Below are 20634 nucleotides of genomic sequence, written 5' to 3' on the forward strand. Positions count from 1 at the left end.
TTCAGGGCTGCCAATGTAGCGAATGAACAGATGTGGGTGATAGCAAGAGGGCTATTGAGAGCACATATATTAAAACCTGCAAACAGATGAATTAAGAAGTCTTCTTCAGAAGACCGAGGCAAATAATTCATGGAGGAGAAAGCAGTAGAATCACCAAAAAGCTAAAATTATTACTCCACAGGTAAGAAAGGACTTTAAATATAAAAAATACACACAGAAGAATCAAGAACACAGATAAGAACTGGTTGATCTAAAGTATCACCATACTGGAGGATTGGGAGAGAAGGTATAAGGAAGGGAGAGAGGGAGAGAGAGAGACAAAGGTAATGAAGCTAAATGTGTTTATCTTTTTTTTTTTCCCCAAATTTTTCCCCAATTTAATTTTTTAAGATAATTTTAAAGTGATATTAACAATGCCACTCATTATGGAAGTTTTAAAGATGAATAAGCAGTAAAAGTAAACCAAAAATGTTAAGGTACATGTTAAGGTTATTTTAAAGAAAATGTTTAATGATACATACATTTACATTCCTGGCTTTAAACTAAGTAACAAACATACAGACTAAAATTTCAGGTTCATTATGAACTCCTCAAAATGACTCACTGCTCAGCTTTTTTCCACTATGTAGGCACCCCATACATTTCCACAAAATGTATGCATCATAAAGAGAATAGAAATTAATAAATAAAAATTGAAATGCTATTGCCATTATCCACAATAGTGGATTTAATTCTAAGTAACCCGCCTGCAAAACCCTCTCTTTCTAGAGAGAGTCCAGCGGAGGGCAACAAAGATGATTAAGGTACTGGTCCTGTAGGAGGAGAGACTGAGTGAGTTGGGGTTGTTCAGCTTGGAGAAGGCTGAGAGGGGATCTGATTAACATGTACATGAAGGGAGAATGTAGGGAGGAAGGGGCCAAGCTCTTCTCAGCGGTGGCCAGTGACAGGACAAGGGGCAGTGGGTGTAAGTTGAAACACAGGCAGTTTCATCTCCATGTGAGGAGGAACTTCTTCACTGTGAGGGTGACAGAGCCCTGGCACAGGCTGCCCAGGGAGGCTGTGGAGTCTCCACATCATCCAGTCCGTGCATGGACTGGATGATGTGACAATCTCTAGAGGTCCCTTCCAACCTCAACCAGTCTGTGATTCTGTGAAAAAGAAAGAAAGTCTGTAACAGAGAAGGTTCAAAATCTAGCAACAAATCCAGAAATACTCACGGTTAAATGTTACTAAATCATTGAGGCTTCTAAATATAAAAAGGGCTAAATAAAATATAATGTCATAAGTCTTCAGAAAATTGTCTTAGATGGCAAAATTGCTTGCCTTTATCATTCAATGCGACAAGGAAAAAGGCATTTTAAACTTGCTAAAGGTAATCTCTTGGTAGAAGTCATCCAGGGCTACAGCATTTTAATAGAATCTTAGAAAGAAGGAAGAAATGTTTCTATATTAATGCAGCAACCACCCAATGCTAACAGTCAGAATATAAAAACAGAGTCTATGTTTTGTTTAGACAGCAACATAAATCTCCTTAAGTGTGGGGAGTTCTCCATTGCTCCATTTTATTTGGTTATTTTTGACTTAAATGTAACATATATCCAGTTCATGGTACTGATACATGAGCAACAAGATAGCATTGCACATTATTCAGACGGACTGCAAGCCACACACTGCTGCAATGCAAGGCACAGGACTAACCTCCTCAGTGAAGCACCTTTGCCATCATGGCCAACTAGACACTGCTCAGCAGTTGCCAAGCCTGCACACTGTAACATTTGGGGACCTGGCTCATGTTCTTCTTTACTACACCTCCCTCATGTAATTCAATATATACAAAAGGCTGAGTGCACTGTCCAGGTTCCTTTTAAGGAACTGGACACACAGGTGTTAAGATCCTAACACCTTGCAGTGTTGCAGATGACACCAAGCTGAGTGGAGTGGTCGACGCTCCGGAGGGCTGTGCTGCCATCCAGAGGGACCTGGACAGGCTGGTGAGTTGGGCAGAGAGGAACCTCATGAGGTTCAACAAGGACAAGGGCAGGGTCCTGCACCTGGGGAGGAATAACCCCAGGCACCAGTACAGATTAGGGGTTGACCTGCTGGAAAGCACCTCCATGGAGAGGGACCTGGGAGTCCTGGTTGACACTTAGTTAACCATGAGTCAGCAGTGTGCCCTCGTGGCCAAGAAGGCCAATGGGATCCTGGCCTGCATCAGGAGCAGTGTTGCCAGCAGGTCAAGGGAGGGGATCCTGCCCCTCTCCTCAGCTCTGGTGAGGCCGCACCTGGAGTACTGGGTGCAGTTCTGGGCTCCCCAGGATAAGAGGGATGTGGAGCTTCTCGAGAGGGTCCAGAGAAGAGCAACTAAGATGATTAAGGGAATGGACCATCTCTCGTATGAAGAGACGCTGAGTGAGCTGGGTCTGTTTTCTCTGGAAAAGAGAAGGCTGAGAGGGGATCTGATTAATCTGTATAAGTTCAGGAAGGGAGAATGCAGGGAGGAAGGGGACAGGCTGTTTTCACTGGTGGCCAGCGACAGGACAAGGGGTAATGGCCATAAGCTGGAGCACAGGAAGTTCCGTCTGCAGGTGAGGAGGAACTTCTTTACTGTGAGGGTGACAGAGCAGTGGAACAGGCTGCCCAGGGAGGTTGTGGAGTCTCCTTCTCTGGAGGTCTTCAAAACCCGCCTGGATGCCGCCCTGTGCCACATGCTGTAGGTGTGCCTGCTGGAGCAGGAAGGTTGGACTAGATGATCTCTAGAGGTCCCTTCCAACCTTAAATATTCTGTGATTCTGTGATCCAGAAGACTATTTTTCCAGAAAATTAGATGTATCCCATTGCTTCAAAGTGCTGGGCATCTTCAAAAAAACTCGCTCTGACATTCTGTCAAAATGAGCAACTGAAAAAGGATTCAAATAAAACTAGAGGCCTTTTTGGAAAAGAAAACAATAAAAACAATACACTGTATAGAAAATAATACAAGATAAAATCTAATACCCAGCTTCTTTCCCATATTACTTAATACTGTTCAGCCCACTCCATTACACAGGGATGCTACAGATATGGTAGGAGAATAAGGTAACAGAAACATTTCAGACTTTGAAAGTAGGTTATGTTCAAGCTGACATTTCAGCTATGCTGTCCCAATAGAGTTAATTTCAGATTAAATTCAGATTCAGTAAAGTGATTAGGGGTAAACTCAGATGCTTCTTGTGAAGAACTCTTCCTGCAGCTTCAAACCAAAAACAAATGAAGAAGATAATAGCACAGAGCATTTTCTTTCAATTCATAAAAGAGGCAAAATCAGAAACAGTTAGGACTTATCCTGTAAGTACTATCATTAACTGATTTTAGGTTAGTCAGCTACACAGCTATCAGATGGTGTAAAGTATCTGTTCAGATATATATAATCAGAAAAATCAAGGGAGATAAGTCATTTTTTTTTTTTTAGGTTAAAAGTTGATTGAGGCTTCCATCACTGGCAGGAAAGACACTCCAAGTCTTCATCCAAAAATGAAGTCCCCAAAAGGGCTGTTATGCTATGTCTATGCAAATATTCACTGTCAGTTATCAATTTAACAGCTAGCACCTCAAAATAGTCTGGGATGAATTTGGTGAGTATGACAGCAATGAAAATAAATGGAAATTTACAAAACTCAAAAGATTGAGGCATAAAAATGGGCACGGAAAAATAACAAAATTATATAAACAGATTAAAAAGATTTGGAAGATCTGGGTAAAGCAATGGGAAGGATGGGATAGCAACCAACATTTATTACAGATGAAAAATGGAGATCTGCCATTATTTAAGAAAAGATGCACTGAATGACAAAATTCAGATGGCAAGGTTCAATTTGTTCCTGAAAGGCTTACATGAATTATTTAGTTGTTTCATTGGTCCTGGTTTTGGTGAAGAATTATTTCTTTAATTTATAGATATGACTTCTGTTTACTATTAGGATTCAGACAAGACAATGATTCCTGAACTAGCCTTGGACATGTATTATTCATATCAGAACTGCTGGCTCCCAGTGCTTATCCTTAATAAATATTAAAAGAGAAGGATTCTGAAAAAAATATGCTGTGCAAACACTGCCTACAAATTATCTGTCTGTTAGACATACTTTATCAGGAAAAAAATGTGACATCACTTCCTTAAATAATTCTTTTTCATCATATATTTGCTTTGGTAATGTTACTTAGAATGCTACTGAAATATTTTTTAGCATTACAGTACTAATTCACAGGTCAGCAGTCCATTAGGTTATCTGACAGCACAGCAAGAATAAAGAGAGGAAACTGAATGGAAATAGAATATCTCCATCAACCACAGGTCAGTAATGAAATAATGTCATGTATATCATATTATCAGCTTTTCTTTTGGGGCCTAGTTGCAATTTTTTGATGATTCATGTTTCTTTATTTAGTGTTTCTTATTAAAAAATAGGAAGAAATATAAAGTCAAAAATGTTAAAATGCTTAAAATAAAAACCACTTTCAATATCTAAATTAATAAATACTAATTACTTGTCCCAGCTCCTAGTCAATATTATTTTAATAACAAAACCAAAAAAAAGCCAACCTAAATTTAAAAAATTTAGAATTTACGAATATCTTTGCATTTGCTCTTTCATTATGAATCCAGCAAATAAATTTCAACTTGTCCTTCAGATTGACAGTCTTTCTTATACTCTAGTCAAAAATATTATCTAAACTGAATTCTAAGTGTTTTGGCAAATACAGTATCATACCTCTGGACATCTGAAGATTATAGATGCCTTATGTTTGCCTCTTCCAAGGGCAGACGGACAGAATTTCACAGGTACTTTTGTTCTGGAATGAGGAGTGACGATCAACTGTACAAATACAAATACAAAAGCAAAGCAGAGGGAGGACAGAATTAATTTTGGTTTTTTTTTTGGAGACACTTTTTGTTCTGGCAGCATTGACATTTATGTGATTAATGTGCTCCCCCAGATGCATTCTCTACTCGCACCACTAAAGCAGCAAGGCTATTGCAATAAGTAGTCTCAGGGGCAGTCACAGCACATCCCTTCTCCAGAAGGGACTGAGCCAGTTTTAGTGACTTCTCCAGGAGAAGGGTAAAGGTTCTCCCAAATAGCAATGCAAAAAGGCATTTGTGTCTGATCATACTGACAATACCAAAAGGTTATTATGTTCACCTTAAAAGAAGTATATGGGCTTACAAGGGAGAGGGGTGGTAGGTTTTAACAAATGGTTGTTTATTTCTCCTTCTGTTTACCTCTCCATAAACTAACACTGTGAAGGAGGCTGCCAGAATGCTCCCTTCCTCTGAACTGAGCTGCCTGAGTCACAGTTGCACAGGGGGTCATGAAGCAGTAGATGAGCGGTGAAAGAGCAGACTTCTAAATAATACAAATGCCTAAGAATAGACTGAATAATTGGCTAGAATCACTGAATTCACAACTGTTGTTTTAATAAATAATAGGCTTTGAATATCATATATATGTTTACACCATGCTTCCATGTGCAAAGATAGAAACCGAACTGATGAGAATTACAGGCAATCCCACTGCATTTTATAAAATGATATATGTATCACAACCAATAAATTTCAAAATATCACCTTATAGCAGCTGGCAGTGACAACTCCCTTTATGGAGGCAACGACTGCCCTGGAAGAATGGGCTGCTAACAGGCAGGGAAGGAGGGTTATTAAAGAATTCACTCTCCAGAGTGCACCGGCAGCCTCTGCAGCCTCTTGCTCCCCAGGTTTGGCAGCTTGTGCTCGAGCACAGCTCGGATGCAGGCTCACCTCGGAGCTCCCAAAGGCCAAACACAACTGATGGGGCTGCCCGGGGCCCAGCTGCCCCTTGGCAGACACAGACGGGGTGCTGGCCAAGGCCTGGGACCATCGTGGGCCTTTACGATGCTGCTGCCTCACCTTCCTGTCGTCGTCTTGCATGTCATGCAGGTGAGTGGCAACCTGAAAGCACATTTGCCACCAGCAGGTAATTGACAGCAGCCCCTTCCTGTCACCTTTGCAAGTCCTTCACTACCCAGAAAGACCCTCCATGACCCTGGCCTGAAGGAAAGTTACTTCCCACCCACCATCCTCATTCCTGTCTGGGAAGGGATAGGGATACAGAGTTCATTTAGCTGCTCATCATCTGAAAAAAAAAAGCCTGCATAGCTTATTTCTCCATTTCTCCTAGCGAATTACCGTGTATGTTCAATATCCAGAGGCCCTTTTTAAAAATCTGACATTTCTAGTTTCACTTGCAGTCCAGTTCCTCTCTACTTTGTACCATCCAACCAGCTTGGCAGAATACCAACCATGGACTTAGGAACAGCAAGAAAAAAACCCTCTAATGAGCTTTCCCCTCAAATGCTTTTGAAGGAAATGGAAAAGCAAGGTAATGGCACACTCTCTCACTATAAGAACCCAAGATTAGATTGAAAATACATTTTCCAAATAATAATTTCGCTAAAAGAGGGAACTATGTTATTTGTAAAAACAACTCTCTCATAAAGATAAAAATAGACTAAAATTCCATTTTCAATAAGCATTCAATAAGCAGAGCTGATATTTTATCATTACATAGAAAATGTACCACCACAATGAATCCAAAAAGTTCACGCAACAGTCATGGTAACCTACCCACATGCCTGCTCTCAAAGCCTAAAAGGTTTTTACTTTTGACATTATAAATCTTAAAAAAAAAAAGATTTTATATTGTGCAATATGATATTCTACTGTAGCCAGAAAGTACAGAAAGTAATTTGATTTGAAGCAAAGAGCTAGACCAAAAAAAACAAAAAAAAAAGGCAAAAAAGTGAGGAAATAACTTTAACAACACATTTAAACAAGGTCATATTTTGCCACAGCCATTCAGTAAAAGACACAAAAGTCAACCCACCCCCCCGCCTTTCCTTTTGTTTACACAAACAAGTGTCCTCTAAGACACTCATATCAAAGGCAACCAGTAGCTTCTTAATATAAATCCAAGTAGAGAAATTTATCATTAAAGCCCAGCTTATTCTCTACTTCACATGAAATACACTCAGCCATTAGCAAACTATTACAGTTTGCACATAGTGACTTGAGAGAGCAGGCTGCTCTCTCTTCTGCCAACCTTTTTTAATCAAGCTATTTTTCCTCAGTAAAAACTGTGTTTCAAGGCTGCTTAGGATGAAAGACAATATTCTCAAGAGCTTCCTGAAAAGCATGGTTAAAAGCCGGGACAGTAACAAGCTGAAGACAAAGTGAACACATGTTTCTTTTTAGCAATAGAGATGTCCCCATATGTAAGTTGTATCATAAGTACAGATGAATAAATATAACATGCACATCTATAAAATGTCAGTGTATGTATTCATATATTGAGGGAACAAAATAGGCTGGGGAACACAACATTACGGAAAATTGAGAATATTCATCTGTTAAATGATGGAAATGAACCCTGCTCAACTAGACAGGAAAAAAACAAGAGTCCCAGTTTCCAATCCCTGTCCTCCAGAAGCTGGTAACACTCCACAACCTCATCTCAAAAACAACTGAAAAAAAAATTGCAGTAAATCTATAATAGTTCACTCCCATGCCAACATTTAGAGAATTTGGGAACATTTTAAAAGATTTATTAGTTAACATGTACAATGTAATCTTGAGAAAAAGGGGAAAAAATAGGTGTAATCCATTCGAAAAAAAAAAAAATTAGATATAAAAATCCAAATCACATCAAAGAGAATCCTAAATTAATTTTCTTTGTTAACTTTCATCAAGTCTTTAAAAGAAAATCAAGATGCTATATCTCATTGTAAGCTGTTTTAGACTGTAATTACAAAGCTGCTAACAAGATATGTCTCATTTTCTCACTTTCTTCAGTTTACAAAGAACTTAATGGAAATTATTCTAATTTACATGAAGCTTGCAAGAGACTGAAATCCTTCAAATTTTATTCAAAGCCCCCAAATTTTGGGACCAGTTGAAAGTTATTTTCTCGACCTCAAGAATGCCTGTTAATGATGTCTGTATTTGAAATTTAATCAAAATTATAAAAAAAAATCCCCTGTCATATTTCAGAAATTGGAAAGATAAAAACATGCAGTGATTGTGATAAATATCATATTCAATTTTGTTTAAAATTTGTAGTATTAGTCAAAATTGTGGTTACATTTTAGGCTATTCTTTTCTTGGAAGAATTTTTTTTCTCTTACATGCCTCTTGTATCTAATTCATCTAACATAGTTAAGTGACTGATAATATTATTAATGATGATAATATAATTAATGATAGCCTGATTCATACCTAAATATTTTCAACAGTTTCACACCTGAAATGACATAATAACAGATACGTGGAATAACATGAAATACTTAAACATACTGATTTAGAATATCTGAAAATTTAAAATGACTCTACTAATTCTCTTCAATTACCCATCCTAAATAGGGTAATCCCATCTTTGATTTATTGTTGTAATCATCTGCTTGCTATTATTGTATTTATTCATCTGAGAATCTCTCAAATTAGCTCAGCCTTGTATTTTTCCTGCAGACAAGAAAACATTTCCTTTAAATAGAGAAGGAAACATGAATAATTAAAGCAGGAAATTTCTTCAGCATATCACAGAAAGGTTGAAGCAGAATCAGAAGTCAAATCATGTGGAGAGTACAATAAATTTATATGTGAATGAAAACTGCTATCACAATTCATGAGAAAAAAAAAACAGCAATCTCTTGGAAATTGAAAGTAGTGCTGTATGGAAGGATTCAACCTAGGATGCAATGCTGTTCAAGCAAACACCCCCCACTCCCTGACTGTGGGAAAGATATTAAATTAATTTTTACCAAGATAAGTCCACAAAGGGAGAAAATTAGTAGAAAAGTGATAGATACACACAGACAGGCTATATTTCCATAAAATTAAATAAATATCTGACAGTTGTTTATAGCAAATGCCATCCAAAACCACCCTTTAATTGGAAGAGGGAACTATTGCAATTCAGAGAACATTTCAGATTTCAATGCCAAAATGATCCTTAGGACAGAATATTCTTTTAGAAAGAAAAGAAAGAAAGAAAATTGCTGAAGATAGCATTGAATGGGTCTCTTTCTAAACAATGAAATGCAATTATTTTATGTGTGAAATAAATTAGGAAATTTAGGAAGTTAGTTAGGAAGTTAGGAAGTTCCACAAATTAGGAAGGCTGAAAGGAAATGATATCTACACAAGTTGTCACAAGAAAAAAACCCAATTCTGTGCCAATGATCTAAACATAATAGGTATAAATCTCCCAGGTGATCAATATATTTTTATCTACTATATTTTTAGCTCCTTCTTCAAATATCAATTGAAAAAATGACTAGTAATAGCACTTGCAATTTTTACTGAAATGTATAAGATACGCTAAAAGATGTAAACATTTCATATTTCATACTTTAAGTCTGATGTAATGCTATGCAAAATATCAGACAAATTATTAAGCAAATATGATCCTCATTTTGCACTAGTGTACTTTACTGTTTAGTTTCTGAAAGCCAGAAATGAACCTATGGCAATCTTACCAGTTTATGTCTATTTTCACCATTCAACATACGTGCTACCTTATCAGCTCTGTTCTAAGTTCCTATCACAACATTCCCGTCCTCTCTGTTAGGGGAGGACAACATTCCCCACAATGATCCCTTTGCCCCTCTTATACCAGGCTGCACATAAATTAGCTCTGACTGATTCCAGAGTTAATTCCAGAGCGTTCCCAATATCATCTGCGCTACCTTGGAAGATGTAGCTTTCCAATGACTAGTCCTTTGATCTGTGTAAAATTAGAGTGAGATTTGAAACTCACTCTGTGAAACAAAGGAAAGAAACAATGTCCCTCATCCTTTCTCCAAAATATTTCATCATAACAGTTTATGCCCAATGCAAACAGTAACTCCACATACATACACGGTAAACATGGGTTAAACATAGTAAGCAATGGTCAAGAATCAATGTTCTAACATTGATTCTGTCCCTGACATCCTAAAGGCCTTAAGGATCTCGATGAAAATGTGAAAGCTGATTCCCTCTATACAATTCTTGGTCATTAAAATGACAAAAACGTTAGACAAGAAGATGGAAGGGCTCTTGTAAGAGAAGAAAAAAGTAAAGTACATAACACTAAAAACAGGCTGAAGATTTTCTTAGTAGGAAACATTCTCTAGGTAAATATGAGTTTAGAGAATAAAATGTTGCCAAGTATTTGCTTGAAGCTTCCTTGAGGCAAAATGGATAAAAACCAGGCCCTGTAAGCTGGCTGTAAATGCCATGTCTCAGGTATTATATGTCTTATCATACATTAGCATTTTATCACCCTACCTAAATATTTACCTTGTTGATTCCTAAAATCACTTGAACCTTCTAATACAATTGGTTTATTTACAATACCTCCTTCTAATTCCTCCTAATAATTGCAGTGAACACCATAGTCCTTTTCAAAACCATTCCACAAAGCTTTTAAGGAAAAAAAGTGTCTTGTTTGTTGATTTTTTGTTTTTCAGATTGAATTAATTTTTATCCTTCAGCTATAAAATCTCTGAAATACTTCTCTGTATACCCTTTATACTTTCAACATTCAACAATATTTTCACTATATAAAATTGGCTTCCATGTATTTTGAAGAGAAAGCTCTCTTGTATCACTTTGTGAAGGAATACATATTCTTTTTTTTTGTTTTTTTTCCTCCAGTCTACTTACAGGCTGCTTTGGATCGGTCTCAATTGAAAAATTGTTAGGATTGCTGTTAAAAATTTTCAGTTCCAGAGTTTCACATGTAGGATTAAAGACAGGTACGTACAGACGAACCCATCTGGAAAAAAATACATAGAAGTCTATGAAATGAGTATTAATTACAAAGCTTCTTCCATTGCAGTCTATCAGTAATCACTTATTTTCTTTTCAGAAGAATGAATATTACTGAAAATAAGAATTATATTTTACTGCATTTACCAGTTTACCATCATCACAGGCACATATTTATAGTATTAACTATTAATAACTTAATATCAGTTTCATTTTGTATAACTGTTGCATTGCTCATTACAGCATGACAAATCATTATTTGGCATGCAGAAATTCTATATTTCAAAGGATATTGTGGGCTGTCCTAAAGCACACCACATTGCTCACCATGTCAGTGCGATACCATAAATCAGCTGCCCCTGTATGTTACAGGTTTCTTCTTTGTTTTCCAAACAATGTTAATAAACACACAAAAAGAGCCTTCAGTAAGGAACACAATTTTCCAAAGAGGTCAGCAAACTCCCTAAGATTCCTCCGTTGGTATCAAACTAAAATATTATTTGCCTCTGACAGAGATATATGACCTTAAATAACATTCTGGTTATAACACCAAGTGACATGCAAAAACAATCCAAGATGAATCACTGAAAGTAATAAACAGGAAAAGTCTGAAAAAATGAGATACATATATTGGTTTTGCAACAATTTATCTACCTAATGAATATCCTCACTAGTCAAAACTGTGGCAGGTCAATTGCCAGACTGTTCCAGGTATTTATTCTCTAGGATAAATGAGTCAGTTTATCACACCCAGATCAGTAGGGGGAAAAAAATACAAAAAGCAATTTTAATAACAGAAGGCATTTCAGTCAAATGTTGTGACTGTGACTACATGCTCTAACCTCTTGTGTGCAGGTGGACTACTCCTGACATATGCAGTACTGCTCTTGCTTCCATGTGATTCTTCACAACTTTAAGATACAAATTTTCAACAGCTAAGTGATTCTTTGTTTCTCATTAACAATTTCAAATAATCAATGATTTTATCAATGAGCTCCCCGTTTACTCTTTGCTATGTTTTCTGCAGGTAGAAGAATTCTCAATAATTCGACTGTAACAGCAACACCACTGTCCAAAATTTGCCTCTATAGAAAATCCACATCTTTTTTGCTTGGAGTCCCTGAGTCCAGCTGCTTAGTATTCTGCTCTTGGCAGTGGAGAACAGTATTTTCCTTTCCTCCAGATTGCAAACAGAGATGTAGAAGAGTTCAGGAATGTAATTATATTCCAATTAATCACAACTGTTGATCTTCTAGGGAAAGCATTTTTTGCTTATTTGTTAGTTTTTGTTTTGTTTACTCTTCCTACCATTTCCTATTCTATTTCTCATTTTCCTCCAGGTTGTTCCTCTCTTTACCTTTTTGTTTCCCAGACTGAGTTATGATAATGGAAAGAAAAAAGAAACGCCTCTAAAGGCCTCTGCTGTCTGACATCTTGACACCTCTGGCTGTTTCAAATAGGATGCGCCAATACTCTTTATTCACAGACACTCTTTATTCACATTAGGAGAACTCATTCAGGAAAAGGGCACAGGAAATGTTTACTGAATTCTGAAAATGTTGAAGAAAACAGCAATTTCATGCAAGCCAATAGTGTTCTCCAAAATACTACCAATATTTCAAAAGGACTGCAAATATTCATGACACATTTTTAGGGGTAAAGCCACTGTAAATTGATCCATGAAACTGATAAAAGCAGTACCATCACATGAGTTATGTTATACAAGACTGAAAATAAATCTTCCACAAATAGCAGCAAACATTAAGATGTAAGTGCCCAGTGTGACAATACAGAGTATATGGCTTCATTAATAGCTGAATGTATAAAAATACCTACGTTTCTACAGCATCTCATACAGAAGACAACTGCTTTTTCAAGATCTGGCTCTAGAAAACATTCTAATCACTTAGTAATCTAAAAAGCATTTCAAATACTTCTTACCATTTCTTACAAAACTTACTGATTGCACATGGGTAAGGATTTGGAAGATGTGGATAAAATTTTGGGCAGCATTTCAAGGTAAGTACAATATGCAGATGACACATGCTAAATTCTACTGAAAGAGCTGAAAGATTTAATTGAACAGAAAGTGGAAAACTAGGAAACCCAGAATATGAGACAGATGAAGGAAACAGTAAAGAAAGAAGCATGTCAGGTTTTTATGGCTTTTTATATTGCCTTACATAATATGTATCTATGTATATATATTTATATATGAAAAGACTATCACTAATTTGTTTCCATATATTACTGCTGTTGCTGTTGCTATTAATAATTCAAATAAATAGTATTGGTCCATTCTTCCTCTGCTATCTCCAAAGGGTAAATATAGATCATTTAATGTACATAAGCAGAGGAATCGACATACAATTAATGGAAAATATTTCTTCTTTGAAAAAGTAAAATCTGAAATTATCTGGGATACTATTATTGATAGGAAAGTGCCGGACTTCATTCTTTCCAACCTACATTTTTATTTGCAGTACAAAGATATGACTTCCTGATCTGAGGCAGACCACTCATGCATGCAGTTCACATGCAGTGCATACTAGAGAAAATGTGGAATGTCAGTCTGGATGAAAAGATTTAAAGTTATTTATTATACATAACAACATCAGCCTTATTATTCAAAGAAAAAAATACGATTTTTATTCCAGTTGGAAGCACAGAACTTGAAATGACAAACAGACAGACGTACTGATTTTATCTAATTAAAACCTAATAACAAATTCACTGCCAGTTAGACTTCGTCTGAACATCATATATTAGCATTAGATTAACTGAAAGCTGAAATTTCTATACTCAACATCTTCATTCAAAATAGTTAAAAATGCTTAAAATCCCTGATATATGTTATTAAATTATATGACATAAAACTATTTTTTATTTCATTCATCTTATCTACCAATAAAAATTTAATCAGGTAACATTTTACTTTTTATTCTCTAATACTATACTAATTACAAGATTCAGTCAAAGATAAAATTGAGAAGTGAGTGAACTTGAGCATTCTGAAGAGTAATGTATCCACAAAAACTACTATAAACAGAGACAATAGATGGAACAACACTGCTGAATTTATAAGGTCCTTGAAAATCTGATCCTAAAATTTTCCTTCTTTGTCATGAAAGTCAAGAGTAAAATATACTATTTTATAGTATAATTTTATGGAATTATATTATAGTATACTATATATATATAGCATATACTATATATATATATTTGTGTGTAATTAAGCATGATGTGCTATGTACTTACTTTCCAAGTTCACATTCTATTTCAGGTAGAGTAGTCGGCAAAGGTTTCTCTACAATCAGCCTCAGAGCGTACCAAAACTCTCCAACCATCTCTGACAGGAATATGACACTAAAGACAGATACATAAGCACCATATGACACAGTTTTTGTATAGGCAGATAAAAATGCAGAGACCAGAATTTAGTAGAGAAAAAGTACTATGTTCAATACAGTGAATTCTCTAAATAGCTATCAGTTGTCCCATACCCATTCTTTTTGGTATTTGTATTCAGCTACCAAGCCTAATAATATTTACAGTTACTGAAGCAAGGAAATGTTCTCTTCATCTTTCTTAACTTTTCAGCATAGAAACTATGTTTTTAATAAAAATTGAACAGCGTTTCCATTGTCAGCTTATAGAGTAAGCATTATTTTCATTTTAACATGGCAATATTTCCTTTCTAGTTAGTTTAAGCTCAAAAGACAAATAGAAGAACCATTCGCTAACTTTAAAAAGGAAAACCTTTTCAAATATAGTAGTGAAAACTGAAAAATAGATACACATGGTTATATGGGCATGGCAAATAGATATGTTTCAAAGAAACATTCAACATACTGTTTTCATATAAAATCATATTTTGTCATGATTGGAAATTGTTTATTGCTAGGTGAGATATGTACATTAGTAAATTCCTGTGACATTCTAACATATTCCATTCTCTTATGGATTTCTTTTTCTAGTTCTTGTCTGTGAATAACAGCTTAGAAGAACAGCAGTTAAAAATGGCTTAAAACTTTTAAAATATATGAAATACACTGGGCAAATCCATGCCCCATTAAAGACCAGCTGTTTTTCTAAATGAAGCCAATTCATGTCTGTTTCATGACTTTATGTTTCCAGACTATCACACAGTAGCAACAAACAAGTCACAAAGTGAGCATAAATTAGTTCAAGAAAGCATCGTCATCCAGTCGTAAAGGCGCACAAACATTTTTGTGTTGCTCCATCCCAGCTGCTCCCATAGCAAAGGCAACTGAACACGGCTACAGAAAAAAAAGACAATAACTTGTTGTAGCTCAATGTACCTCTGTCCAGCTGTAATTGCAGTTCTTGGGAGGTAGATCGCTTTCTGCTACAGTACATCAAAATGCATTAAAGATGTACCATGTCCTTTATGTCCTCTTTGCGTATATCACTCCCAAATAGAAATTTCCATTTCTATGTGAGAAGAAACTTCTCTGCTGTGAGGGTGCCAGAGCCCTGGCACAGGCTACCCAGGGAGGCTGTGGAGTCTCCTTCTCTGGAGATCTTCCCAACCCGCCTGGATGCCGCCCTGTGTCCCGTGCTCTGGGTGTCCCTGCTGGAGCAGGGGGGTTGGACTGGATGATCTCTAGAGGTCCCTTCCAACCTCAAGCATCCTGTGATTCAAAAACCCTGCCAATTAGCTGAGTTCTGGCCCATATTTTTCTAGTTAAAAGGGACCTTTATGTTATTACACACTTGAAAAATACTTTATCAGAAATATTCTCTGATAGAAAAAAAATGAAGTATGATTTCATTCTGAGCTTCAGAATGCATTATTTCTACCTCATTCCTCAGAAAAAAAAATATTTACTAAAGTGTTACTTCCTATTAAAGTGCATTATCTGCTAGCTATATTGTGTGAGTAAAGCTGCCATTACTCCAGTCTTGAGAAAAATACAGACAAACTGAATAAAAACTTTGAAATACATGGATTTGGGCTTTGCAAATACTGCGTATCAGCACACAGGTCATCTGTGTCTCTAATTGTCCTCCTCTCCCCATCCTTCACCAATCAAAAAAAGCCGCCAATCAATTTATACCATTAGCAAATGAGCAGCTCTTTTTTAAGTCAGCACTTCAACTGAATAATGCTCTATTAGTAAAATCCCAGGAAAACAGGCTTTGCTGTCTTGCACTCTTCAGCTGCTTGCTCTAACTGGTTCAGCTAGGGACCATGATCAGCACTAGCAACTTGAAAAGTAAAAGCAAGAGGTCATTAATCTTTTCATTGCTAATTATCATCCTACATAATCTCTTTCAGATTTCCAATGAAATATTTTTAATTTAAAACCTCTCCATATTCATTAAGTAGATCATTTCTAATTAATAAAAGATTCTGAAACTAATGGATTTCTGGAAGACTGTTAAATGGTTCTTAACCTGTTTTTAATGTTGGTGGTGTTACAGTTTAGTTGCTTCTCTGCAGAACAAATGAAATCAGAATATTTCTTTTATTGAACTTATAAAATGAACAATTAATTTAAAGTTTTGAGAGGGAACTTCTAAATAAATATCTATTGCATTGCTCACTGAATCCTAGTGAAGTAGCAAAACTAAGGGTTATTCTAATGCTTATCGATAAGAAGGTCTTTCTTCTTCTCAGAGGAAGGCTGAAGTTTAGAGTACAATACACTTAAAGTTAGAAATATTTTTAATTGCCTTTTTGACTTTTTTTTCCCCTTAAGATGATATCTAGATATGTGGACCAAGTGATCAACAGTCAATTAAAATCCTTTTTTTTCTTATTAGTACGAGAGTAACAAACACAAGTATCATGATATTGTAACCTACCTTGCATCTGAAGTGCCAACAGCAACTGGAGAAAACCTTATTCGATAACTAATTGCTTGCTTGGGCCTAAGAATTAATGTTTTTTTTCCATAAAGTGAATGATTCTCTATCATTACATTCAAGTGAAGAAGTTCATCTGTAGGATTAGTGATGGGAATATCAATTCCAGCAGTATCCTAGAAACACAAAATAAATTATGAGCCATTACATGTAAAAAGACCTTTGTTAAATAAGCACAAGATGCTCACAAATGATTTGCATTTATACAAACTCCATCTGCAACTCTGTTACATGAACTAACCCCAAATGGAGCAGTTGCAGCAAGGGACAAGAAGTTTTACAATTTTGCAATTGTAAACTCCTTGTTTGTAGAAACAAGGAAGAAAAACAAGTCTTCCCAGCAGCCTATACTCTAACAAGTTACTCTGCCTGCCAAGATCTGCCTAAGACCTGTCAATCACTGTCTTGGGGGCAGATCTGCTGCAAGTTCTCCGAGCCATCTCTCACCAGCTGAGAAGAGCTGGTTGCAAAGAGCCATTCAGCAAGCAGGTAGAAAATTATAGGCTGTTTTTTGCAAGATTTTTTTTTCCTCTTGATTTCTAATTATACCATAATACTTTGTACTAAAAAGCAAACCAACAGGACCACAACAAACATTCCTGCTCTTGTTCCTTTTTGACACTTATTTCTTCTATTAGTGATCTCCTTATCTTTCTGTTTAAAGCCTAGCAAAGCTTTAGGTGAGAGACATTTTTTTTCTTGTACATCTGGAAAATATATGATACTTCCTAGACATTATTGAAGAAGCTCACTGACTTCCAATTACCATAATAATGGGGAGCCAAACTATGGCCTGACTAGGTAAATATGCATACTGTATATGGAGATCATCTTCCAGAAGAGCAACCTTCAGTTGAGCAGAGGCCCTCATTCCACAGAGCTGCTGCTCTTGAAATGCTCCTCTATTTCAGCAGTGTTCAGTCACCTCCTTCTTTATTGCATAGTACAAAACAGAGTAAATCCAATCTTCTAAATCGTTATACATGGAAGTATCAACATGCTTTCTCAAACTAAACACTTTCAATCAGATAAAAAGACATATTAATGCAAGTCATCATAACCACTGAGGATGCATACCTGCTGTTTAAAACACTTATATTCTGTGCATATATGTCCATATAATTAAATATCCACTATATATAAATATATCCTATGTGTTTTCCCATTTTCTTTCACCCACTCAATCAGTTTCCTTCAAAATAAGCTGCAAACACATCTGATAGATGCTTATACCCTCACATTTATAGAAAACAACTACTGGAACATCCTGAAAGGCATTTAATTCACCAATAGCAAGATTATACCATAATTTAAATAATTCAAACACATTGTGGCAGTAGGAGGGGTTTTAAATTTGCAATAAAATACTCTAAAATTCGGAGTAACCGTTTTTACTGATGTAAACAAATTTCTAAGTCTACTTACCATTTTATTACTAACAGTTCCATAACAAAACACTGTAAAATTCCGACATCCTGTCCTGCCTACTGCATATTGCAAGAACGGTAGAAAGGGCAGATATATGTGTACCTACAAAATACATCTATTATACCATTCTAAGCCTTAATAGAATCTTCCAAATCCTTCTTATGGAGGCATAATACTGGGATAAATCAAAAAAAAATGTTCTTCTGATTTCCAAAAGTATTATTTTTCATGTAAATAACATTTTTTTTCACAAGAGAGTCAAAGGAGCAATATCATAGTAAGTCCCAAACACATTTCCAGTGGTACATTTAGTAACATATTTCAATATATGGATCATTTTTTATAAATATCTTGAGAGCAGAAAAGTATAGGAGTTGAAAAAAGATTAGTCTTAATCTTCACCAAGCTGCTCCATGTGTCAGGGCAGCCAGAATCCAAGACAGACCCACTGTGTTGCAGCATTTCTTTTTTTATTATTTTATTCCTTGAGAATTTGTGCTCCAATTCCTGTGCACTGCAGGTCAAGTAACATAATCTAAATTAATGAATAAAAATAAAATGGAAAGCAAATATGGAATAACATTCTCCTTAAAAAAAAAAAAAGAAGAGTGGTTACACTTTTATCTACACCAATAGCTTGAGACCATGCATAGGTGTAATGCCTTATTACCAACATTTTGCTTCACAAGATCCTTACCAGCATCAACTTTTTGTGATATTAGCTCTTAGCTGAGATATTTTCCTGACATATTTCATGCCAAACATTTCCTCGCCACTTCATTTCTACATTAAGTAAGTGGATTTTATGGATTTAATATACAGCACAGCATGTATACAGCATGTACAGTAATATGTAGTTTTACATTTTACTGGAGTAAGGGAGGACACTTCAAGAGCATATATTCCGTGCTTGTCAAGCTATCTATCATGTCTTCAGCCCAAGAAGAAATCATTCATATTGAGAAACTCAAACCAAAGTGATATTACAGTTTTGGTTTTTTTTAGCATATAAAATATATGTCAATGGAGTAAATAATAAGTACCTATCCAGACTTTCATATATTGCAACTTTTGCCCAGCTGTTTAAGGTTTCCATTTTGGTATGGATGGATAGAAGGAGTTGTAGAAAAGACTTGAGGTGAATTACAAGAGAAATGCTACATTAACATAATTATTAAAAAAAAGCACATCTGTCAAGGAACATGGCATAAAGGCTCTTTCACAGCCAAATTAATCTCTCAAATCCCCATAACCCAGAAAGTAATAATTATGCTCATATGCTACTGAATATTCTTCTTCATTTAAAATAAAGTCCACTTTTTTGTCCATGTAGATTGAAACTCAGTAATTATTCATCTTCCTGAGGCCATGGTCTTGATTTCTTTTTCAGATTCAGCAGTGTCAGAAGCAATTATAATTATAGGCATTTGTCATCAACCTCTGTATGAAAGCCTGCCACTTTCAGGGACCAAGTTAGTCAGACTAAGCCACCATAAAATGTAACCTGGCTAAAACAGGGTAGGGAGCAGAAAGGTAACCTTTTCCACCTCCACATCTGAAGCAGAAGAAACCTCCCAGCGTGTTAATGTAACAAATGACTTAATTCAGATAATTCAGCTTGAGATAATTTTACAGGACAGCCATTATATCTCTTTTGTCAATGGCATTTTTGGAAAGCTTGACTCAGTAGCTGATAGACTTGCAAATATGTCCTATTCCTCACTGTCATGGGACACCTTGCTGTGCAGATTCATGTAATATATAAGATGTAGATTAGATGGAATGATGGAAACAGCTTGAATCAGATCAATAGACACATTTACAATCACATGTTCTATGGGACTTCAATAAATCCAGAGGCTGTACTAAAAAAAAAAAAAAAAAAAAAAAAAAGGTTTTCTTTTTTTTTTTTTTCTTTTTTTTTTTTTTTTTTTTTTTTGTTTTCTTTTAGAATTTACAACCTACTTCACAGACTAGGTGGTGTTCATAAGGCCAAAAGAAAATACTTCCTTACTTCAGGCAAGTATCACTCAACAGAACCGCTAAGAGTATAGCATTTGTAAGCTGGAAACACTACATTTTAGCCATATTACAGTCTCAAGAGAGCTATTAGCAACTACTGCAGTTTCAGAGTCAATAATGCCTCAAGGAAAATCAAGATACAAGCACAGAGGTCTTTGTCCAAAATAAGCCTCCAAATAGTGAAAATCACCATTTCTATCTAGCCTTTCCTTTGGGAGGTGAAGGAGATATAAAATTTTAGGATGTTTTCAGATTTCTAATAGCTTCTAATATATCAGGCAGATAAGCAGGCAGATAATTAACAAAAAGCATCTTTTTATAATTATCTCTCTCAGATTGAGACTAAATCTTAGCTACAGAGATCTTTGTGAATGGCAATCAGATACATATTTAATCAAATCCTGATCACTCTCTTATTTACCAAAAAAAAAAATGCACAATTTTCCACAAATTTTGTATATATATAGAAC

At 35.8% G+C, this 20634-nt stretch overlaps 1 protein-coding gene across 1 annotated transcript in view; it reads right to left on the reverse strand.

Annotated features, from left to right (window-relative positions):
* Positions 1-20634, reverse strand: part of CFAP47 (cilia and flagella associated protein 47) — a 283396-nt gene that overhangs the window by 78085 nt on the left and 184677 nt on the right. The window contains exons 52-55 of the mRNA XM_026047310.1: positions 16655-16830; positions 14081-14188; positions 10718-10829; positions 4749-4853 (exon numbers count right to left, since the gene is read on the reverse strand). Of these exons, the coding sequence (XP_025903095.1) occupies positions 4749-4853; positions 10718-10829; positions 14081-14188; positions 16655-16830 (501 nt within the window). The remainder of the gene's footprint in view (positions 1-4748; positions 4854-10717; positions 10830-14080; positions 14189-16654; positions 16831-20634) is intronic.

Source organism: Nothoprocta perdicaria, unplaced genomic scaffold, assembly GCF_003342845.1.
Source record: "Nothoprocta perdicaria isolate Ctin4 unplaced genomic scaffold, notPer1 scaffold_49, whole genome shotgun sequence".
In the NCBI taxonomy this organism is placed as follows: domain Eukaryota; kingdom Metazoa; phylum Chordata; class Aves; order Tinamiformes; family Tinamidae; genus Nothoprocta; species Nothoprocta perdicaria.